The following is a 25,785-nucleotide window of genomic DNA, read 5'->3' as shown; positions in this document are numbered from 1 at the left end:
ACTGGATCAATCGTAGACTTTATCAGTGTATTGATATGGGCTGTCACTTGTTCTTCTGTACAACAGAGCACAATACAAGAGTAACCATAGCTCTACAATGAATCAGGTTGACTGGACATCATCCATTTGTTGTCTAATAGATCATATAATTTTCCCCCTTCCCTCTTGGAATTATTAGATAATTCATCAGATATAAATGTAACCCATGCACATGTTTTAGAATGCCTCTTAAAACGTCATTGTTAAAAACTTATACATTAGGCAGGTTTATACGTGTGGCTGCATGGCAGGGGTTTTCTTGTTAATCTGACATCTGGTATTAGAATGCAAATTGAGTCTAGTTTTAAGTGCTTTTACTTTTTTTTTTTCGCCATCTGCAGAGAATCGTTACCTTGACAAATTAATAAATGATTGCCTTAGTCATGCTTCTTGAATTCTTTAATTCTGTGGTATAGATGCTGAATTGAGAGCATTCATGATCAATCTACCTTCATAAATAGCTGATAAGGTTTATGGGAATGCTGCAATGAATCGCTAATCCTTATAGCTTCAAATTCAACAATCTACTGCTAGTTGTTTGTTAAACCAATACGGCAGACAGTGATTCTGGTTCCTTAATTATTCTATTAACAATTGTTTTAGAACATTTAATGAATAAATATTTGGAAGTGTAGTTCTTTTGGCAATTTATAAGATGCTTTTGTGTCGCCCAAAGGATTGGTTTTGTGTTTTATTAAACTGGACTGTAAAGACAAAAAGGTGGTGGATTCCTAGAACCAACTGGACATCTAACTTCTTGTAACACTGACTACATCATCCTGGGAATTTCACCCATGGAGATAATGGTCTAATAAGAATGCACAGATTTGCTCCCACAATGATACAGCTGAGATGTGAATAAAGAAATAACAATACTTTATTTATGAAAAAAAAAATTAATTATAAAAAAAACAATTCCACACATAGTTCCACAAAAAAATTAATTAGTCTGGTTTCAAAGCAAAACCAAACTAAAGACACAAATGACAAACCAGTAAGACAGTCAAAAATGCATATCAGCTGACAGGGAGAAATAACAAACCCGCCCCAAATTCCACTTCACTACACGCCATGCACTATTATACTCAGTCCACCACACACACAAACACACACACACACACACACACACACACACACACACACACACAGTCAGCAAAATAGAAAACTAGAATCAGATCACTAAGTGATCAAGGGTACCCATTAGCTCAGAGGGGGTAGCACCTCAAAATAAATAAATAAAAATGATACATACTCACACACACACAGATTCAGATTCAAAATTGTAGATTCACATATATATATATATATATATATATATATATATATATATATATATATATATATATATATATATATATATATATATATATATATATATATATATATATATATATGTGAATCTACAATTTTCATAGTCATGAAAATAGAGAAAACTCTTTGAATGAGGTGTGTCCAAACTTTTGGTCTGTACTAATATATATATATATTATATATATAGAATTTTACAAATTACATCATGATCTTAAACAAAATATAGAGTAACAAATTAAAATCACATTAACACATTAAACATTCCCCAGATATGAGACCATAACCATAATGTACAAGCACAAACATAGCCAAATCACACTCAACCAATTCACATCAATTTATAGATTAATTCACACAACAATATAAACCATACAAACCTCACAAGTACACAATCATCCAGTTGAAACAGTGTGGGGTGACCAAACAACTACATCGATTAAAACTCTGATCTCACGGTCCTCCGAGTTCACTTGACAAGACAAGGGTTCAAAAAAGAGAAAAAAGAAAACAAACAAAAATAAGAAAAAAAGAAGAAAAAAGAAAAGGAAGGGGAAGCCAGATCACTATCCCAGTCGGCTATCAATGATCACACGGACATGTTACAAGTGGACTCTTCAGCTAAAACAGAAGGGAACATGATATAAACAGCAAGTCTTTTATGAATGTTCACATGATAAATCAATAGTTTACCCATCTGATTGTTAGCAAATTAACCCTTCCGACATCAGACTACGATTGATAAGCACAGCCCAGGCAGCATATTAAAACAATCAAAGTGCATACAGCCAACAGCTCAACCCAACTTTAATAATTGTTTCTCCATGGCAACATATCCAGATGCAACAACGCAGTGATTGGCCAATGCTTGCCCTGTAGGGCTCAACTCAAAGTTCCATAACGCTGGGAAAATCAAAAAGCCAGTATTCAAGATTGCAGCAACAGCCACCATTCAACACGCTCACCAACAATGTAGGAAGCATTCCTTATACAAACACACACACATACACACACAAACACCAATAGCTAACCTGAATCTAATTAGGCACTTGCCATTCAGTAATTGCAAACTGCAGGTTGTGGCCACATTAACTAGGCAGCTATTCCTATTCCTCTTTCATAACAAATAATTTCATAATTCTTGTGAAAGGTATGACTCAACTTCTGCCACTGTGCTGTTCATTATAGTGAATGGGGTTTCTCCTAAAGTCCACAATCATCTACACAGTTTTGAGCTTGTTAAACTCTAGGTTGTTAAGGCTGCACCAGACAGCCAGCTGCTCAACCTCTTGACTGTAAGCAGGCTTGTCACTGTCCTGGATAAGGCTAATGATGTAGTGTCATCTGCAAACTTCAGAAGCTTGACAGAAGACCCAACCCTGAGGGGCCCAAGTCCTGATGATGTGGCTGTTTGACATGAACTTCCCTAGTCTCACTAGCTGTTGCTTATCTGTCAGAAAGCTGGTGATCAACGGACAGATAGAACTAGGGACTGAGAGCTGGGTAACTTTGGTCTGAAGGAGTGCTGGGATGATGGTGTTGAAGGCCAAACTGAAGTACACAAACAGGATCCTCACAGAAGTCCACGGTTTGCCCAGATGTACCTGTGTGCTCGATAAGCAAACTGCAGGGGGTCCAGTAAAGGTCCATTAAAGCCCTTCAGATAAGCCAACACCAGTCTCTCAAATGACTTCATGACCTAAGATGTTAAGGCAACAGGTCTACACTTATTCAGTCCTGTGATTTTGGGTTTCTTTGGAATGGGTGATGGAGGAGCATTTGAAGCAGGCAGGGAGGCACAGCTCCAGTGATCTGTTGAAGATCTATGAAAAGATGTGGGCCAGCTGGTCAGCACAGGTCTGTAGACACTTAACAGTGTTTGTACTGTATTTTTCTGATTCGCTTAGAAGAACTGATCATAAGTGTCATTAGTTCAGGAATCTGATTACACTGTATGTTTTTGATTTAATGAAGAGAAACGTTTATAAGAGCCATTCGTTTAGGAATCAGACTACACTGGTTGCATCCTATGTGTATGATTTTCTAAAAAGAACAAACTCATAAGAGTCAATTCGGGGATCAGACTACACTGGTTGTATGTTTTTGATTTACTGAAAAAGAACTGTATATCAGAATCATTTGTGTGGAAAACATACTGCATATTGCACTTGTGTTGCGGCACAACTGAGTAAGTATTGCAAGAACATATTTTAGTATTCTATTCTATCCCTGAACATTAATCTATCCTTTTCGTAATGATGTTGGATAGGAGACGGATCCAGACATTGTACAGGTCAGTAGGGTCATACAGTAAACTTTCATCTATACTGTGTGATTTTTTTTTTTTTCCTGCTCAGCTTGTTGTTCTTGTTCAGGTTAAAGGTCCATTCTGCTTCTCTTGAGCTGCAAATTGGCTTTGGTAATGTAGATGAGGAGTCTGATAGTTCCGTAAATTAGCGTAGTCTTGCTAATAGGCTGTAGTTAAGTCAAATTCCAGAGGGGACACTTGAGTAATTGCCATCTTCTTACTTTTGCTTACTATTTCAGCAATTCAGTGAATTTTCGGCCTACTGATTTAAATGCATTGAAACAAGTTTTCATCATCTTTTTCTTCAAGCACTGAAGATTAACGGCCGTTACTTTAAGTTAATTGGCATGTCATGAATGATTCAGTGTGGCGAAACCATTTGTAATGGGTGGGAATGGTACCATGTTAGGGATTAGAACTTCTTCCCGAAATGATTCAAGATGATTCATACAAAACATATCTGACAGAGTGTTTCCTTAGAATTTAATCTCTCATTAATAGCCAAATAATATGAAAATCCCACTTTTTGTTTAAATTGAGAATTATCACGATCGTATTGACATCTAGTGCTGGCAAGTTCCTCAATGTTTTTTAAATGTTTTCGAATTAAACATGAGGAATCGGGTGAAGATATGTTTGCTTTTCTTTGTTTTCTGCTTATTTACTAATGGACCCAGTTAGAGTTAGTCAAACGCTGCAGTTTACAGTAAAATTGTTAATCATGATAATGATACTCTCTGGGAGCGTATGTTAAATCTTAGCATTAAGATGTTAATGCTCCAACATGTCAATGGTTTAAAATATGGTTCCTTTACACATTTGTTTTCCTTTTAATCGTTAGTGCCATTATATCTTATAAGAAAAAACTAATAGGTATTCAGAGCATTACTGCACGTTCAATTACAACCAAAATGGACAGGGCAAATTAAAATTGCCAGTGATTTTCCACTCATGAAATGTAAGCCTGTGAGAACAACACTGACAAGTCATGTTGCTGACAGTTTGATGAATCGCACCGATCACAGACATGTCCCATTGTGTTAATGGGATAAGTTGGAAAAAAGCTTCAAATCGTCATGCTTGGTGGCATTTGTTTTGCTCCTTATATGCATTCAGCTGTGGCTCTTCCCGTGGCTTCAGCCAAAGTCTGATACCTTTAAGGAATGTGAACTTGGAAGACTGAAAGAACTGCCAATTGCCTCTCTCCTCCCATCTCTCTCTAGTACTATATCATATATTGATTCCGCTTGTTTAAGTGAATCTGTTTTCTTTGAAATTTATGAAGCCCTTGAGCACTTATGAATTTGAGTTGTATCTGTGCTTCGGTCTCAAATATTCGCCCCACCGAAGTAATTTGAGAAGCTTTTCAATCCAGGCGGAAGGCAATTTAGCAAGCTCATAAACTGGGACAATATAACATTATAATCATAGTGAGGTATAGTGTTTGCCCTATGATTCCCTTGGGGGATCTCCATTATTGCAGTATATTCCTATTCAATATTGAACTTTCAGCCTCACAAAGAAAGTTATGGTGAATGGACATTTGGGTTTATTACTTGCTATTTATTACCACACTGGAATGATGGCGAGTTGTGCAGATTTCTACAGACTTGTAGCATACATCCCCTGAATCTCATATGTTCTTTATTGAACATTGAGGCTATTTTGACCATGCTTTCATCTTTTAGTAAGAATATATTACTGTCAGCTAATTTTTTTATCAAATTAGATCTATTCCAAAGAATTCAAGTGATCAGCACAGAAATGCAGCTTTATGATTTCTGCTTTGTAAATATTATCAATTGTATTTTCAAAAGTTTGGAATCTGGTGTTTTTTAATCAATACTTTAATTCAGCAAATATATATATATATATATATATATATATATATATATATATATATATATATATATATAATATTATTCAGAGCAACTGTTTTCAGCAATTTATAATGATGATAAGAGGAAATGTTTCTTGAGCACCAAATCAGTAAATTTGAATTATTTCTGAAGGATCATGTTGCACTGAAGTCTGGAGTAATGATACTGAAATTTCAGCTCTACATTACACAAATAACTTACATTTTAATATCTATCAAAATAGAAAACAGTTATTTTAAATTGTAATACAATATTACTGTTTTGATTTATTTTTGATTAAATCAACACAACCTAACAAACTATTTCAAAAACATGAAAAATCTTACTGGTACTGGTCTTACAATGAACTTTTGAACTGTATTGTACTTTAATCAGATTTTTTTATGTGATTTATTTTTGGAAGGAAAGACTAAAATATCAGTTGTTGACATTATATATATTTCAACTGAAAATTGTTTACCAAAATTGAAATAAGAATATGAAATGTAAATTAAATGTTTTTTGTTGTTGTTGTTTTTCTTTTATGCCACCTTTTATGAGAGATGATTTTTATTGTGTTGTTTTTTAATGCTATTATCACTTTTAACATTTTGTTCAGATGGTCTGCTTTTCAATTCTATCAATTCATCTAATGATTTTCATTTTTTATTTACTGAACTGTAAGTTTCATTGCATATATAGAGGCTTTTGTTTATCAGTGAGTTTTCATGAAAGTTAACATTCATTAAAAAAAAACAGTGAATTAAAAAAACAAAAAAAAGAAATGTGGAATTATCTATAGAAAACCTTGTGTATTATCCCTGTGTGCTCACAGTGTAGGAGATGTGATCACACAGAGTATTTAATGCCTGCTTTATAGCAGATTGGTTTGAAAGGCTTGTATTGTGTCTACAGTGTCTCCATTTCCAAATGATGGAGGAGTTTGTCCATAGACAGCAGAATAGATGTGAGGCTGCCATTCTTACATTGTTAATTTCCTGTATACTCTCATGCTCTGAATTCCAATTTAGTGAACGATCTTGATGGATGTTCTGCAATAATCCATTGATCTTTCAGGGATGTTTGTTCACAGTGGGTCTCAAAAGCTGCCCTGAATCGTTCTTTACCAGCTTCTTTGCTTTCAGACTACTTCTTCCTGTTTGCCTTCCTTCCTCCTCTTCAGCCAAAATGAACAGATGTCTCACACAGCCTTTTTCAACAGGGAGAGTCATTTTTTCTGTTCCAAAATCTCAGTGAGCTGCCTGCAGAGGCAGCATTTTAATGCATCATCGGCACACTTCCGGAGTGAAGGCTTTTCCGGGCAGAAACACATGTAGACAGAGGGAGAAAGTAAGCTCAATGAAAATGATTCATTATTTTAATTTATAATATTTTCCACCAGATAATGTTTTAATATTTTATTTTCAATTTAGTACAATAATATCACAAATACTATAACTTTTGTCATTGTTAAGTACTGCATTCAAATATATTTTTGTAATTATAATAATCACACTTTATTATTATAATTACACTTTTTGGCACGATATGATTAGCCTTTAAATATGTATACTACAATTTAAAACTTTGGGTCAGTTATATATTTTTTTTAATGTTTTGTTTATTAGGCTCATCAAGGCTCAATTTATTTAGTTAAATAAATACAGTACAATCAGTAATAATGTGAAATATTATTACAAATGAACATAACTGTTTTCCATTTTAATATATTTAAAAATTTCATTTATTCCTGAATTTTAGAAATCATACAATGTGGTGCTCAAGCAATACTTCTTCTTATTACAGATGTTAAAACAGTTATGCCGCCTGATATTTTTGTGGAAACATATTTTTCAGCATTCTTTCATGAATAGAAAGTTTAAATGTCCAGCATTTATTTAAAATAGACATATAGTTTGTAACAACAACAAAAATCTTTACAGTCACTTTTGATTCATCCACACAGAATAAAAGTATTATTTTATTTAAAAAAAAATACTAATCAGTCATTTAAAGGGTTCAGTGATGGTTAGGATGCCTGTGTAGACAGTAGGCAGCAAGGCATTGGTATTGGAACAGAGCTATTATGTCTTTAGCTCATTCATAATTTACAGAAGATCTGACACAGGATATCTTTTGTTCATGACTTTGCCAGTTTTCAATAAGTCTGTGTGAGATCTCTGTTATCTTAGCGCTTCTCACTCTGATAGTGTCTGTTACACTGACTTCTGTCTTATAGCTCCGTGTCTAGTTAAACACTGCAGGCCGTCCTTTTACCAAGATGAAAAAAAAACAGCTATGAAAAGCTCAAAGCCTTGACCTGTGATCCTGCCTTAACCGTGTCCATTTTCCAGAGGAAAATCAGGAGGTTTGTCTATTTCAGAGCCAGTGCCATGGTCACATTTTATCAGTCAGAAATAAGCAGAGTTCCTCTCTCTCTAGTTTTTCTGTCCCCTTCAGGGAGGTGATGGCCTAAAAAATCAATCTGATCTGTGAAGGTGACTGGGAGCAGAGCATATCAGGTTTATCCCGCAGGCTTCTGCTGAAATTCTCCAATGATCTTGACATAGCACATAACCTTTGACATCTAGATGTTCCTTTATCATCCATTTTATGTCTCTTCTTCAGTTGCTTAACAGCAACTTTTTTATTGATATTTTTATGTGGGGAAAAAACTGCTCATATTAGTAGGAAAAAGTCAGTATGGTGCATTGTCATATAGTTTGATTTAGTATTAGTATTTAGTATTTCTTAAATAAATATGATTTATCCAATCTTTCCCTCAGTCCATTTGCAGCAGTCGAAAGACTTTAACAGCAATGGATGGCTGGAAATATTTCTGTTTCCTCAAGGATGAATGTGTCAAGGCAATCGGGTGGTCGTGTGTATTTTACATCACTCACAAAAGCCTCTGTAAACAATCATGGCAAGTCTGAGCTCCGTGCCCTGGAGCCCACAGGCTGTGCCTCAAGAAAAGGCCAAAGTCAAGAAACAAAGCAAACAGTAGCTTGTGCCAGGTCAACCTAGAGGTATGAATTAAACAGGATGTGGTCTTAAACTGCTTAGACAAATATCAGTGGGTTTCCCATTAAAAATAGCCAATGCATTGTCAAAACAGAATTTGTATGCCCACTTAGTGGTAAGGTTTCACCAGTTATTTTTTTGCATTAATTTTTACTCCTTTTCTGGAGTCATAGTAATAACAGTCCAATCATGGAACATGGGCAATTATTCTATTCTATTATACTTTTAAGTGCTGTTGCTTAGACTAGTGTTCAAAAGATGTTTGTAAATTTGTTTGAAAGAGACTAATACTTTTATTCATCAAGTATGCTTGTATTGAAACGCTCAGTACATTGCACTTTATTCACAAGACTCATTGCGCTATTGAATTTTAATTTGAAAGCACAGTTTGTGTGTATTTTCTATTGCAATTTTGCCAGTACCTCATTTGAAAAAGTCCATCAGTGAATTAGACACTAAAGCTCATGCAAAATTGGTGTATCACTCACTCTTACTGAATTTCCTCCAAAGATTTTACCTGTGACATTTGTAGAAAATCAGAGTTGGACCTCCCTCGGATAAGTCATTAATATTCTTCTGAGGGCTGGACAGAGGAGGCATGATACATATTTCAGCACCTCTCTCTTTATGTTTAAAAAAGGGGCTTCTAAGACAATTTCAGACACTCTGCTATCAAAAACGTATTCATGGAAAAGCAGAACCTTGAAGTTCCTGTTCTCCCAGGAGCACTCTTTCCTGGCAAAGCCTAACATTAATCATGGCTTGGTGTCTGTGAACTTCTGAGTAGTGAGGAAGCAGAAACTTTTCCAGCAATCCTTTTTGATGACATTATTGCATCTGGGGCTTCTTGGCTTGAGTTGCAGAGAGCCTTTCGCAGCCCATAGTCAAATATCAGACTTACCATGATGACAAATAGAGCTGGAGACTGTGCATCCCTGTAACTGCATCTCTACCTTTGAACCCCATATGAGGATGCTCCTGCTTTTTAAAGGACACCAAGTCCTTCAAATGTCATTCACACTTAAATGGTGTTGTGCGGCTGGAATCCTCCAGACATTTATTAAAATCTGTTTGGGCAATGTTATACGAGTGTCTGTTTTTCTTTGAGTGGAGTTCAATCATGTTGTAAAAGAGAAACCAAGTGTATGTGTGATCCTGAGGAGCTGAAGGTCATCATGGGAAAGTTGATTAAGTAGGTGGAAAAGTAAAGACTATGGGTTGATCTGTCAGAGTTCAAGGGACCCACATTGTGTTAATTAATCAAGAGGACATGCAGGGGTGCTGCCCTTTCACACTGATGTTGTAATTAGTAAGCTGCAAAAAGGCTGAACATACCGCGTGATGCTGTGGAGATGTACATCATGTACAAAATGTACAGGGTTTCTGTGGGGTTTAAAAAGTCTTAATCCACTCCCAAATTAAGACCTGAAAAGGTCTTAAATAAAACATAAAATCTTAAATGCATAAAGTCATTGCATTAAATGTTGCAAGTGCCAAATAAATAAATACATAAAAAAGGATAATCTGTATTACAGTATTTTAGTTTTGTTTTCAAGATACATTTACTTAAGCAAGATACATTTACTTGAGATGCAAACTGAACATTATTTTTGTTTTCTGATAAAATTGTTGCTAATACAAATGATTTCAATTTAGAGATCATATTGAGTATTTTGTTGAACCACATTTAGCTTTAATCACAGCCTTTAGTCTGTTGGGATCACTCTCTACCATCTTTGCACATCTAGACTTTGCAATATTTGCCCGCTCTTCTTTGCAGAACTGCTCAGCCACTGTGAGCTTAGGATCATTGTCTTGTTGGGAGATAAAACTTCTTTCACCTTTTTATTTTGTGCCATCCATATTTCCTACACCCTGACAGGTGTTCCAGGTGTTCCCTGGTGCAGAGAAACAGCCCATAACAGGATATTACCACCTCCCATGCTTTACTGTTAGAATGTTGTTATTTTAATAGTGAGCTGTATTGGATTTCCACCAGACATATTGTTTGGTGTTGAGGCCAAGTAATTAAATTTTAATCTCATCTGCCTCTGAATTTTCAAGGTCGCAACTCCAAGTGGTCTTTTTTCTTGCAACCCTCCCATACAAGCCACAGTTGTGGAGAATTTGTGATGTTGTTAGATGCACAAAATGACCACTATTTTTCAGAAATTTCTACAGCTGCTTCAGAGTTGCTGTAGGTCTCTTGGTCGCCTCTATGACCAGTTTCCTCCTGGCTCTTTCATCCAGTTTGGAACAACACCCTGATCATGGGAGGATCTGTGTTTTACCAAATACCTTCCACTTCTTAATAAGACACTAAACTGTGCTTCTAGCTATTGATAAAGCCTTTGCATATTTTTGGTATTCCTCTCATGACTTGCCCCTGTCCACAACTTTATCCCAGAGATCTTTTGACAGTGTCTTGTCATTCATAGTTTATTGTTTGCTTCTGTTGCACTACCATGGACTAAAATGATCCAGGAAAGCTCTTTTCATGAGCGAATCAAAATGACCACAGCTGAAAGTCAAGTGGCTCACTTGTGTGCCATTGAGAAGGTGATTAGTTACACCTGATTGAGTTTACAAGCCATTTTTGGAAAGATCATTTTGCCAGCTTAGTGATTCTGTTGTTGTTGTTGTTTTTTATTAGAATTATTATATATTTTTTCCTGACATGTTGGTGTTATTGGTTGGTGTACTCCGTTTCTCTGAGAAAATACAGCTGTATAATACAAAAAACGATTTTAGGCAGCAAAGCAACAAAATGTGATTATTTTAAAGGGGGGTGAATTTTTTCCGCTGCAGTTGGCCAATACTACTGACACAAGTTGGTTATTGCTGCAGAGAGATGTGTTTGCTGAAAATACTTTTACTGGTAAACAGCCTCTTTTACTAGTTATATGAAAATTAAACCAGCTTAAAAAGGATGTAATTTCTTTATTCCTGATATAATCAGACGCAACTCAAACTTTAATCTCGTCAGCTTTGTACACCCAACTCTCAGATGTCTCTGACATTCGTTTGATGTGGTGTTGTCATATTAGAGCACTTAACATAATTCATCTTTTACACAAGATAACAAAAGCCATCTGTTTGCCCAACTGTCCCACAGAGCAGCTCGTGACAGGCATTTTTGCTAAACCATTTGCGTCTACACCTACACAAGCACAAAATGTATAGAGTTTGAGAGAAAATGATGGATGGCATACTAGTACATGGCAGAAAGCGCTCTCTCTTCATTTCACCAGCAACTTCTGAGAGACAGATTTATCAACAGTAATGGCGTGTTAGGTATTTTGGCCTTGTTCGTGCCAAGTGGACTGTGTCTGAGAGTGAAAGCGGTCAGGAAGGAGAGAACAGTTGTTCAGTATTTTGTGGTGTGTGACAGATAGAGGTAAACTAGCCACTGGGGACCTCCAATGAGTTAATGTCATTCCTCCAGTCTGTGATTAATGGTAGGAAGAAATTCATTGCTCTAAGCTAACATCAACCTGTTTATTATGTTCTGATGACTTTTGCCCTTCATGATGGCATCAGAGTAAATGACAACTCTCTGATTTATCAATCAGAGCTGTCAAATCAAGCAGCAGCTGTGGGTTTGTTAACCTGAACCCCTGTCATCCTGAATCCGCCCTTCGTCAATGGTCTAAGTTGATGACGCCTCTAGACCAAGCAGCAACCTCCCGCTTTCTCTCGCGAAGCCTTTATGTATGGAGTTAAAATAACATAATAAAGATTTGCATATGCAGGGTAGGCATTGTGGAAGTGTACATAAAACTGTAAGCGTAAATTAAATTTGCATGCGCAAGATAAGCTTTGTAAAGTCATTTTTTCGGCGCTTACACTTTTGTCACGTTGTTTTCGCTAAAATACAGTCAAAAGTACTGCAAGCATGTGAACAGTGATTTGCAAGCATGAACAGTGATTTGCAAGTGAAGACAACACTTTAAAGAACTGCAAAACAGATCAACTGCATTGAACCAGTCTGTGTGTGTTAAAAAACTTACTGTTGCAAATGTCTAAATGACGTGTTGTGCACGTGGGGCAAAAAGTTCCTGAAATAAACCGATATGTACAGTTTTATTTACACTTCCACAACTCCTACCCTGTGTATGCAAATCTTTATGAAATAATTTTAGATCGGTATATATGGAAGTGACAAACTGTAATGCATCGACTGGCCGCTAGAGGCTGGCTTCAAAATGCAGTCAATCCCATAGACTCCCCATGTTAAAATGCCCAATTTAAGCCTTAAAGTTCTGCATAATTAAGGGAACTGCCACTTGAGTGAAATGTGGTTTGCCACTGCTGTCACCTCCGTCAAGCTAGGTGGGTGTGGTTTCAGCAACCAGCTACTGCCTCTCTGCCCATTTTCGATTATGCGGGAATGACGCTCGGTGACACGCTGCCAAGATGGCGACGGCCGCCTCCACCCATTTTTGGCTTCAAAAACACTCTGCAGAAACCTATGGGTGACGTCACAGACACTACGTCCATGTTTTTATACAGTCTATGCTCGCTGGAGGTTTCTACAGCATGTGTTCATTTTGTAATCACCGAGAAGACCTTCACTCTCAAAAGCATTGTGAGCATAAGTTTATCATTTTATACGACATTAGTATACATGTTTCTAATTCCAATAGCATTTTATGAGAATAGCTTACAGTCACAAAACCAACTGTAAAGTGTTCATCTACTAGTCAGGTTAGGTATATTTAGTAATATTTACATATGATTAGAGTTTATTTTATAAATATAAAAAGTCTAACGCATATACCATTGTCATATGTAACCTTAGAGATGGTCCCTAAACTTGTGAATATCAAGCGTCTAGCGCCAAGACAACTTTATGCCAGTGGGTTTAGTTTCCAAAAAGCATTGGGAGCCTGAGTAGACTGTAGAGACATTTAGTGCAACTGGTTTCATGATAAACTTATGCTCACAATGCTTCTGGGAGTCTTTTCTCTGTGTTTACAAAATGAAGACAAGCTTTAGAAACCTCCACCAAGTGTGTCTAGGAGCATCATCAGCCTATAAACACACCGGCGATGTTGATGATTCCGGGCTTAATGATGTAACAATGAGGATAAGTTACTGAATTCAGTCGCTATAAAAAAAAATTTAAATAGTAATTTGAATCTGTGAAAATATATTGGATCTCTCCAGTTGATCTGGCACATCCCACTCTCAAACTCTATTATCGATCTCTATTATTATTTCAATCTGATGCTTCTGCAGCTTCAACCAATGAGTCACCGGCCATCCACAAGGACTGCCTCCCTCATTGAACATGGAAAAATAAAAATAAATTAATTAATAAATAAATAAATCTGAAAATAAATACATGTTGGAATAAATAAATACATATATAAAAAATATTAATGCATGAATAAATACATTTAAAAATAAATAAATATAAAAATAATCGAAGTATAAGTAAATAAAAGTTAAAAAGAATACAAATAAATGTAAAATAAATACAAAAAATACATAAAGGAAAAAAGACATTGAAAATATAAATTCAGAATAAAACTTTATTACAAATGAACTTTTGTTTTTAACACATCATTTATTTATAAATTTTCATTTTATTACATTTATTTATTTATATTTATTTATCTATATGTTCATTTGTTTATTTTTAATTTCTGTAAGTTTTGTCCTCCATATTTTAAATATTTAATACGCTCTGAAATATATAACAACTTATAATATAAGTGATTTTAATGCAATCTTCACATAAACTATAGTATAAACTATACAGATTAATCTTAATTCACGCTATAAAAGTCAATCAGCGACTAGAACAGTCCAAGGATTTCTCTATTTCTTTTGTTCTTTGATTTACATCAATGACAGACTTCAGCAGGTTTCACTTTAAAATCAGTGCTGTCACTTTAAAACCTGATGCACATGACGCGGATCTGACACATATCTGATTGTCTCCCAACTCTTTACGGTCATTTAAGACTTTATAACTCATTTAAGACCACGTTTACAAGGTAACTCGCCAAAACCGTGTATTTAGATAATTGTGTGTGTTTTAGTCCATTGAAACACTACTGATGTTCTCAGGTAAAAGTTATTGGAACCGTGTCTAGGGACAAGCTGGCCATCGCAGCTCTGACCTTATCAGTCCGTTTGTATCCTATTATTTGATTCGCTCTTGTCGCTTATGCAAAACAACTAATCATGATTGATCTGGTCTTTGGAAAATATATATTTTTAATTTACTTATGTCAGAAACAGCAAAACACTTTGCTTAAACACCTCTGGTTAAAGGGTTGCAACATTTCTGAATGTTAATCAATATTTTTCCATCTTTTTTTAATAGGTTCTGGTCTGAATGATGGAGAATGGCATGATGTTCGTTTCCTGGCCAAAGAGAATTTTGCAATGCTGACCATTGATGGGGATGAAGCATCAGCTGTGAGAACCAACTCACCTGTCCAGATCACAACAGGAAGCACGTACCACTTTGGAGGTAAGTTTAGAAATTTAAAGAGCATCAAACTGAGAACCGAAAAAGTACCATGAGAATAGATCCTCAGATCTTCACACTCTCCCTGGTGTATTGGCCCCTGACTTACAAAGGCCTTTGAATTGGTTTCTGCTGAGAAACTAGCACTAGAAAGGATTTGAGAACTTTTTTCACTATACAATATGCATAAAGACACCCCTTTAAAGAAATAAGGATAGGCATTTATGCTGATATCCTTTTATGTTTTATCTTGTTTAATTGGAAAACGAAAGAAAATTAACAAAGGGATGGTCTATTTAAAAAAAAAAAAAAAAAAGAAATAATTGGCTGCCCAGATTAGTGTGAGCGTCCTCCATTGTCTTCTAACTCTCATGAGCACCAGAGTGTCATGGCGAAGTGTCAGTACAGTTTTGATGTAAAAATGAATAAAACATTTATCCCAGATATGACTTATTTGAAATTCACTTAAAACCATAACAACGTCTTCTTGGAAAATAATTGGGCCTCATAATGTGAAAGAGATAAAAAAAAAAAAAATGTGAGCTAGAGCGTCTAACCATGATGGCAAAGCCTTCACAAAGTTGGCTGGGCTTATCAATATTGTCTTGAGTTGGAAGTCAGAAGAAGATAGTGAGAAAATCAAGATGTTATATATGTAGTATTATTACAATTTAAAATATCTGTTTTCTATTTCAATATATTTTTTCCTTTGATGACTAAGCTGATTTTTCAGCAGCCGTTATTTAATTTTACCAACAAATCCAAGAGTTGTCATGAATTTCCTCAGTCCAAAGATATCAGATTTATATTTTTGGATCAGGGGATCTGAAAAGTGCCAAAATTATGTCAGGGGTAATTTTGCCTGCATCAAATTGTCTGAAGAGACAAACAGAACTTGTTTAAGTTGCTGTCGTCACCTTCTGATAGAGTGGGAGGGTGCTGTGACCTTCTGTCCCCGTCTTCATTTTCGATTCAAAGTCGCACGTGCCACCACACACACATTTATTTCCCCCCCTTGGATGGAAACAGACCCACCCTGGTGCCCTCTTCAGCCAGCCATCTGTCCGATCAGACCATTGGCAGGAAGTCAGAGATAAGAGCATGTTCAGCGGCTCAGAGAGGCAAATATGCCAAGGAAGACCGGCAGCTGAGATAGACAGCAGTGTCTGGCACTATCAAACCTGTCTGTCTATTGAGGCTGAGGGATAGTATGGTTGATAGCTTTATCAGACTCACACATCTTCAAAAACAGCTTAATGTGGTAGGAACTGCAGTCCATGCGCTCTGGGTTTGGCACGGTCAGGCAGCACATTTACACTTGACAGCCTCTAAAATGAGATCAAAAAGCTTCACTCCTCTTCACTGCGCTGCTGTTGGTTCACCTGCACACTAACTATAATTATCAATCATGCTTCTCCATCCATCACTGTTATTTTCTAAAGAGATGTGTCTGGACTGTCTAATTTGTTTACTTCTTGGATTTTTCATTTACTGCTTTTTATGAGTAAAGAAAGACTTCCATATGGCCAAAATGAATATGCCATAGATGGTTAACATTGGGAATGACTGAAAAACACAGATTGAAACATATAAGAGGAATCAATAAAACAAACAGAACACTTAATTCCTTATTCTTGGGATAAACCATTTTCTCTGAACTGTTAAATCATAGTCTTAGGGGGAAAAAAAAGGAAAAAAAAAAGGTTTTATAAGTTTTATATAAAAAAAGTCCCTCAAGTCCCTTGATGATATATATATAGATAGATAGATAGATAGATAGATAGATAGATAGATAGATAGATAGATAGATAGATAGATAGATAGATAGATAGATAGATAGATAGATAGATAGATAGATATAATCTCATTCTTTACAGTAACAGTGAGCCAATTCATGGATGGTTATTATAAAGTTGTTTCCTTTTTAGTTGATTATTATAAAATAAGGTCATTTTTCAATAAGAAGACACTTTCATGCCTAAGCATTAAATGGGCAAATTACAGTACAGTTTTACTGCAGTGACTGAAACAGTTAATGTTGTTCTTGAGCACAATGGTGTTAGTTTAAAAGCCCGATATACCCATAGCAAAGGTCTTTTTCTTTCTTGGATTGGGGTAAAACAAAGTTTGAAATGCCTGAGCAGCAGTACACTCTTATATAACACCCCTGCTGCTGGGAGCAGCTTTTATATAAATCTCTAAACATGTCTTGCAAAAATTCCTTTCAATAATGAAGTTAACACACAATAAAAATGACAGTGGTGAGAAAACAACACAATATATAGATCTGTAAAGGAATAGTTCAGAATGATTGTCCAAACATCTGATAAATACATCACAGTAATCCACAAGTAATCCACATGACTCCAGTGCATCAATTAACATCTTGTGAAGTAAAAAGCTGTTGTTTGTAATAGACAATTTTATAACATGAAACCTCAAAATATGAGTCCTCTATAAAAAGCCATCCTGTCTGAATCATGAAAGAAATATGTACAAATCAAGCCTCATTTATAAGTGACAACAGTCCAAAACAGTTCTAAACAAATATGTTGTTGGTTTTGATACGAGAAGACAACAGCGGATGGACTTTTTCAGTGGAAAAAAGTATGATTATGGATCATGGACTGAATTTGGCAAGAAGCAACAATTTAAAGTTAAAAACATCTGGATGGATTTGTTTCTTACAAACATACAGCTTTTAACTTAGCAAGATGTAAATTTGATGGACTGGTGTCGTGTGGATTATCGTGACGCTTTTATCATTAGTTTGGACTCTCGTTCCCATTCACTGTAAAGGATCCATTGGGGAACAAGTGATGTAATACTGCATTTCTCCAGATCTGCTCTGATGATCTTGGATGGCCTGGGGGTTAGAACATTTTCAGCATATGTACATTTCTTGGGGTGAACTATTCCTTTAAACACAACTCTCCAACAGATTCTTGTTTATCTAGTGAAACCACCAGTATGACCACTAGTAATTGAGGCTGTTTATGTATTGAAGCTTATTGTGGAGCATGGAAATGGGAAAATTAAGGCTTTACTCGGCTCTGACTGTACTAGCACTGGCAAGGTCAGCTACAAAAAAAATATGCAGGTCCAGATTTAGTTACTAGGCGCAGCTCATACATGTATGTTCCTAGTCACCTGACTCTGGCAGCTGTAGCGCATTGCATCAGTGTGAACACACATGCACATGTTGCAGACTGCAAGAGCATAACAGTCTCTCTTATTTCTATGCATGGAATGAGGCTTTTTATCTGGTTGATTTTATGTCTGTGCATTGGCTTCTCAGATGTCAGCTTAGTACAACGACTATGATGGCTTCTCAGCTTAAAATCTTGTAAATGTATACATTAAATCTGGGAACTGGCTTTAAAAGTGGTTGTCGGATATTCTTCATGCAGCGGGTAATGCCATTTATGCTATTGTTTGGTATCCCACCTGATGTAGGTAATATTTTATCACCACTTTCTCTAAAAGAGTACTACTTTACCTTGAAATAAATAGATAAATACAATGAAAAGTCAGTATTTTGCAATGGGCAGATTGGAAAGTGAACCCTCCGTCCCTCTACCGGTGGGTTATTATTGTTATCAGCCTTGAGATAATGACTCTTAAGAGCAAAGACTGTCATGTGTGTTTGTGCAAGATAAGCCTCGAGCAACAGTTCTACACCTGATTCAGGTCCTCATTGCAGGGATAGACAGACTAAGCTAATACACATTGGGTTTCCATAAATCCTGGAATTTCCTTGAGGTCGGACATGCCATTGAAAAAATAAAAAAAAGGTTTTTTTTTTTAGAAAATTATTGGGAGAACTTTGATATCTGTGCTCAGAACATTATAAGGCCCAAATATAAACCCTGATGGAAAAAAATTAAATAAAAACCCATTAGCAATGTCTCCAAAAGTCCTCTCACGTGTATTAAACTGAACAGCAAGGACAGCTCTTTGTTTTTTTAAAGAAAGGGACTGCTTGTCTCCCAACATGTCTCTCTGGTTAGATGTAGTCTCCCAAACTCATTTTACACAGGACGGTTCTGTACATTAGTGGAAGACCTCACCAAATTAATGATTTTCTGATGGGAGATGTCAGTATATTGGATTTTGTAATACAGAAGACAGCTGTAAACATAGAAAGGCCAAAGAGTTCTTCTACAGCAGATTAAGACTTTACCCATCAACCTGTAGGTCAGCTTTTGTTTTGATGACTTTCTAATAGAGTGGACTAAAGAAAAGGGACTCTCAAATGTTTCTCTGAAACAGTATATGGCTTTTATCTGCTACTGCTGCCGTGCTTGACGATTATTTTTGAAACACACACAAACACAGTTTTTTTTTTTTTTTTTTTTGGAAAAACAGCATGAACTGAGCTAATTTCATGCAGTGCTATAATTTTAACTATTTGTTTGCCCTTTTTTTATAATGTCACCTTCTTTTACACCAAAAATCTTTAATAAAGGCACATGTCATGATGGTTGCAGAGGTAGCATGCAACTAAACACTGCTCATTTTAAGTCATTCCATGTTTATTTCATTTTGAACTTAACCAAAAGAGATTCAAGATTCAAGATTTTTATTCGTCACATACAAAATTATATATAGCATATATAACCAGCAGTGAAATGTGAGTCAAAAGAGGTGTAGGCCGAGTGGGCGAGTTGTTTGCTCTGTAATTAGCCCATTTGATTCCACCAGTTCGATCCATTCGGCCAGTTTGTGGACTTGATGTGAATATTTCATACTGATAGACTGAGAAATCATTCATTCACAGCCAAAGAGCTACTTTTCGTCAGAAATACTGTGCTCCACCTCACTTTCACGTTGTTTTAGGACCTCATGGGGAACACAATGAGCTCGAAAGTGCCTTCTGAGACTTCATCTGTGTCACTTTAGGGAAAATGTATGCTTTAGTCACAAGTTGATTTCATGTTTTATAATATCCCTTGTCAGTTATTGTTAGATAGACTTTTACACCATTATGAACTTTACACTGCAGGATAAACAAAAACAGTTAACATCTGCACCAGGCTTATTGATGAGGATAAAAGTTTACAACAAGGGTTCCCCACAGGAATCTTCCATATTCCATTTGCCATTCATGAATTATACATGGAGCCCATAGACACTCATTAATCTTACAGTAGTTATTCTCCAATCCCTGCAAAATCATCAGCCACACATAAACACATTCATGCAGAAGCTACAGGAGTGTGGGTTGTGGGCCTCAGTCGTAATTTAGGGTGTAATCTTGTCAGAAAACGGACTCTACTCAATTAATTACGACAGCAGAATCAGACAAAAGCAGTCACTGGAAAGTCGTATCCAAGTGTGGGTGATGAAAACCTGCCTTTTTCCGCGTCCCTTGTTGATTATGGATCCTGGCGGCTTTCCAGAACCCCACAAATCCTGGCGATCATTGAGATGCCACTGCAGCCCTCCCTTAATTTTTCAGCAGATGCTTGTTTTTTTTCTATGTTTTCCTCTGTAGTGATATGGATTTCCCTCAGCATGTCTTCCAATAGCCCACCTTCCTCATCTTCCTCTGTCGACTGCTCAGGCATATAGACTCCTGGACAGGTGCAGGAACCAGACAAGACAGATGGCCCTTCAAACTTGAGGAACTTTTTTTTTTTTTTTTTCTCTTCTTTTTTTTTTTTTAATGAGTTCCTTGCAAACACTGATGCTTCCAGGTGCTCTCATTTGTAGATAAATGTCAGGGGGCTGCAAGGTGAATCTCAATAGACCATCCTGTTATCGGCATCATATAAAGCTTTGTTCATCTTTAATGCAAACCTAACCAACCCTGAAGATTCGTCAGATCTTTGGGGTCTAAGTTCTGTGTGTTCTCCCAGGAATGTCAGAGGCCCATGTGGAGACATCTGTCTAATCTGACTTTGTTCTGTATTTTTAGGTATTTTTATCTCATTAGTAGCATCAAAGTTAGCTGTTTGTTTGCTATGTGCATGACCTTTTTGGTGTCAGAACTATCACTTGGTTAATGAGGTTAGGTTGATAGGTTTTTCTCCAGTTAATGGTCCTTGTGTTCAGCTTTTACAGATGTGACATTAGATTACCTTTCACACATATGACATTAGATCACACTCAGTGACTTTATTTTTGTGTTTAATTTAGTTTTTTTTTTTTTTTTATCCACAGCAATGCGGTACACAGATCTCAATACAGTATGAGGTTAAGTGTCCTCCTCGAGGGCATAATGGTTATTTCAGGAGCTCTCCAGCTCAGGCCAGCTATAATTAAAGCATTATTTGGACAGGATTAATTTTAGAAACGACTTTGAATTACGGTTAATAACAGAGGTCATTACATCGCATACTTATTTAGACAAGATTGGGATCACAATTTTACTTTTTACTAATTTTACTTTTAGAATACCTTTGCCCAAATGTTAAGCTCACATTAATATATTTTCATTTTAGCTTTAGGTAGATTTTTTATATGTATGTATAATTTTTATTTATTTATTTTAGTGTTTTATTATTTATTTATTTAGTGAATTCAGTGCACTGAGAGAACAATACGACCATGTATTTTTAGTTAAATAATTATAACATAATTAAAAAATAGTTTTTTAATCAAAATTGGAAGAGATTCATGTGGAATAAATTAAAGTATTAATTCCTATGATTAGCATATATTAAGTTGATCAAAAATGACATTAAAGACATAAACCAAACAAGTTTCCAAACAAATAAAAACAGTTTTAACATTGATAATAATAATAAATGTTTCTTAAGCACCCATTCAAGCATATTGAAATTATTTCTTAAGGATCATGTGACACTGAAAACTGGAGTAATGGCTGCTAAAAAATCACTTTTGCCATCACAGAAATAAATTACATTTGAAAATATGTTAAAATAGAAAACCATTTTAAAATTGTAAGTTCACAGTATAATATTTACTGTGTTTTCGATTGAACATTTTAGTCATTTGATTTATCTTACATCTTAATAAACATATATCAGTGTTATTATGGTCATGACATCTCTTTTGGCTTTTGGCATATAACATCTTTGCTGTGTGTTTTGTTTGGTTAGGTTATTTTTTAAGAACCAGAGCATCTCCTGTCCAGCGCTCATTCCAGGGCTGCATGCAGCTCATTCAGGTGGACGATCAGCTGGCCGACCTAACTGCAGTGGAGCAGGGAAGGATGGGAGCCTTCGAGAACGTCAGCCTGGACATGTGTGCCATCATTGACAGGTCAGAACCAAACCTTCTTCCCATGCCCTGCCTTTCAACCAACACTGTGAGACAGTGATTATCAGGTGCAGCAGACTGAGACTGTGGCTTTATCCCCACCAACGGCATCTGCCCTGGGGGCAGGATCCGTCACGCTCTGCCTGCTCTCCCTGGAGTTGACCTTCTTCATTCCTCGATTTCAGTGGCAAATGAGAAGTTTAATCAGAGAGCAGATGCTGTGCAAGAGCATGATCCAGGCCCTTGGTTGTTATCTTTAGATTGATTTTACATACTTTCACTCTCCAAGCATGTTTTGTTTGTTGCCACATTGTTGTGGATACAACAGAGCCAAATCCCATTCATTGAGGTTATTGATGATATGAAACAAAACAAACCATCATAGGTGGTCATCCAGGCATTTTTGCATCTCATTTGCACTGCTTTTGACATACTATATAGTAGGGAACTTGGCATATTCAGGTATTGGAGTAATAACAAAAAACTTGAACAGAACTTTAAAACAAAATCTGTATAAAGACATCAAAATGTAATACATATGAACATAAAACCAACCAGAACCCATTACGATGTGCACTACATAACCAAATGAGCAAAGTAAATGAATCTTAAAAAAGCAATGTTTTTGAAAAAAAAATGCAGTTCAAGATAGACATATTGCCTGCCTCATTTTTATCTTTAATGTTTTAATGAAATAATGTCTCATCGCCCAGGCAGAAGGATTCCCAAGCAGATGTGAGGGCTAATGTATTCATGCATTGTGCAAGAAAACAGTAATTTGCCTTCAAATTACAGACAATTAAGGTTCAAGCAGCTTGTTTTTAATCACGACTTCTCAGATTTTTCTTTATAGTAATTTAACATCAACCTGACCCTTCAAACAGTTAAACTGAATCATCTGTTCATGGATGATATAATCCTGTTATTGTTATTTCATTAGCATCATTGCACAGCTGGGAACAGATCTGATTTTGGCTTGGTAGTTTTTAATGCATCTTGTTTGATGGTAATTCAGTTCTATTGAGATGACGAAAGTGTATCCAGAGACTTCCCTAGGAAAAAGGTCTATTACTGCAGTGTCCCATAGTAAGATGCATTGACTACACAGTTTCACTACTTTTACATGTGAACTTTTAATATAATAATGTGTTTTATTCACTAATCGGCTTTAACCAGGTTCTCTGTCTCTCTCGGTGTATTCTTTTTAACAGAATTAACTAATTTCCATGTAAATTGGTGTCATTACACAGTAGGCTATGACTTTTGCCACCATTAGCACATCAATCTGCGAAAAGCAGGAAGTGAATAAAAAAAAAAGACTGGTGTCATGGAGTCTGGAGTCATATTTTATAAAAGTTGAACTTTTAAATTGGACAATGTGCTGCGAATAGGGTGACCACCTGCTAATTAGCCCAAGGGGGGACAAGGGGTATGTTTCGGAGGGACAATGTGGGACACCCCATGGGCAGACTCACTGATAGTGGTTTAACCCTTTCTAGCACATACCACCTTACATGGTATATTAATAATGCCCTATTCCCCTAAACATGTGTAATTGCTGATGTATGCTCATGACAGAATTGACAGATGCACTTCCACTTACGATTTACTTTAGCTATTTTATTTATTTGTCATTACAATTTATTCACTTTAAATAAATTATAATAGAAAATTATAGGATTAAAATGAATTGTAGTTGCTCAACACCACAGGAACAGTTGAAAAAAAAAAGTCTAACATCACAACTCAAGGGAAGGGAATTCACTCATTCACTAATCCTTATATAGTGTATGGCAGTTGAGTTCACAGGAAGGAGTTAACAAATAAATAAGTGAACGGATTCGGACAGTGACGTATAGCCTACACTGCGCGTGAGACTTGGAGCTGTTGCAAAAACACTGCCATGTGTACTTATTACATGTACCTAATTTTAGAAAATAATACTCATAGCAATAATACTCAAAATTACTTTATATTGCAGTTATACATACCTCCCGCGTCAGCTTTGTGGTTTCATCGATGGTATATAGTAATAATAATAATAATATATATATTTTTTTGTAATGCTTTTATGTTCATAATCATTAAATGCTATTAAAATAACATACTGGGAACAAAAATAAACACATAAACGTTCATAATTATGTATTTATTACTTTTAGTATCTTGACACTTGCTCAAGCAGCGTTTTGAGCTCAGATAAGATGGTTGTTGAGCGTCCACAGGCGACTGTTCATTTTACATCGGAATACACTACCTGTTATTAACGTAAAAATGTAAATTATCCACCAAATTATCATCATTTTTGTAAGTTAACAACGATGCCACCTCAGTAAGTAAACTGGGTTATTGCCTACATAACATATTTTAATATAAATTATGTAGGAAAAACGTTAAAACAGAAATAATAAAGATGTAAACTTCATCTCTCATTCAAACTCGCTCGTGCTGAACTGTCAAGTAATGTTCGTTTGGCTGCCTGGGGCTCGTGGATATAGAGCCATCGACTTTTTTTGAGCAAGCATTGATTATGCGTGACACAGTCTCAATTTGCGGGACGCATGAATTGGGCTTCAAACGCTGTGTATATTAATACATAAATACGCATATTCTGTTGTGTATTTATCTGGCCTAGTGGTTAGAGAGTTTGACTCCTAGCCCTAGTTTTGTTGGTTTTGTGCCCTTGAGCAAGACATTGAAGACACTGCTCCGGGTGTGTGTTCACAGTGTGTGTGTGTGTGTGTGTTCACTGCTCTGTGTGTGTGCACTTTGGATGGGTTAAATGCAGAGCACAAATTCTGAGTATGGGTCACCATACTTGGCTGAATGTCACGTCACTGATTGGATAACATTGTACAAATTACATTATGTATAAATCTCATCATACAAACTCATACAATATGCTACCTGTTAAAATATCAGCATTTTCTAATGAGTTTTAAATTGCCTATTGTGCTTCGAAGATCTCAGGTTAAACAGCACTTGACTTGACGTTAACGGCCTCCTACATTAAGTGCAAAGAATAGCTTATTAATAAATAGCTATTTGCTTTCTTTGTTCATTTGCTCATTTGTACATTTACGTTTGCAGCTCATTTAAGTCGCTCCTCGTTGATAAAGACCCACATGTGGAGGCATTATTTATATTGCATTAGATTCCTTACAGCTCAGTTAGAAGCTTAAGCTCCCCTTTAATTGTGTGTAAAGATGCATTGTTCTTTAATGCGTCTCATTAGCCTTACAGCTCAGGGCAGAGTACATTCTCAACATGATTTAAAGACAAGCTCAGTTCATTCTGCATGTCTTTCTGCCATTATAAATTCACATCCCTCTCACTGACAATACTGCAAAAATGTTTCAAAAGAACTTCCTTACTGCACTGTGTATTTATGTTTTTGAGATTATGGTTTATACTGCAATTCAGTTAGTTGTAAGTCTCCAGAGGAAAATCTTTTCCTTTATTAGATCAGGCTAGATACCAGCTCGCTCGTTCTCCCTCCCTTCCTTCGCTCCGAATGGAATGAACTGTAATAATAA

The 25,785-nt window shown here is 36.0% G+C and overlaps 1 protein-coding gene across 1 annotated transcript in view; it reads left to right on the top strand.

The window, feature by feature from the left end:
• Positions 1-25,785, top strand: part of LOC113066023 (contactin-associated protein-like 2) — a 314,922-nt gene that overhangs the window by 160,266 nt on the left and 128,871 nt on the right. Inside the window, exons 9-10 of the mRNA XM_026237587.1 lie at positions 14,876-15,025; positions 22,090-22,252. Of these exons, the coding sequence (XP_026093372.1) occupies positions 14,876-15,025; positions 22,090-22,252 (313 nt within the window). The remainder of the gene's footprint in view (positions 1-14,875; positions 15,026-22,089; positions 22,253-25,785) is intronic.

The sequence above is a fragment of the Carassius auratus genome, chromosome 49, assembly GCF_003368295.1.
Source record: "Carassius auratus strain Wakin chromosome 49, ASM336829v1, whole genome shotgun sequence".
Lineage (NCBI taxonomy): Eukaryota > Metazoa > Chordata > Actinopteri > Cypriniformes > Cyprinidae > Carassius > Carassius auratus.
This window is presented reverse-complemented; position numbering and strand designations above follow the sequence as displayed.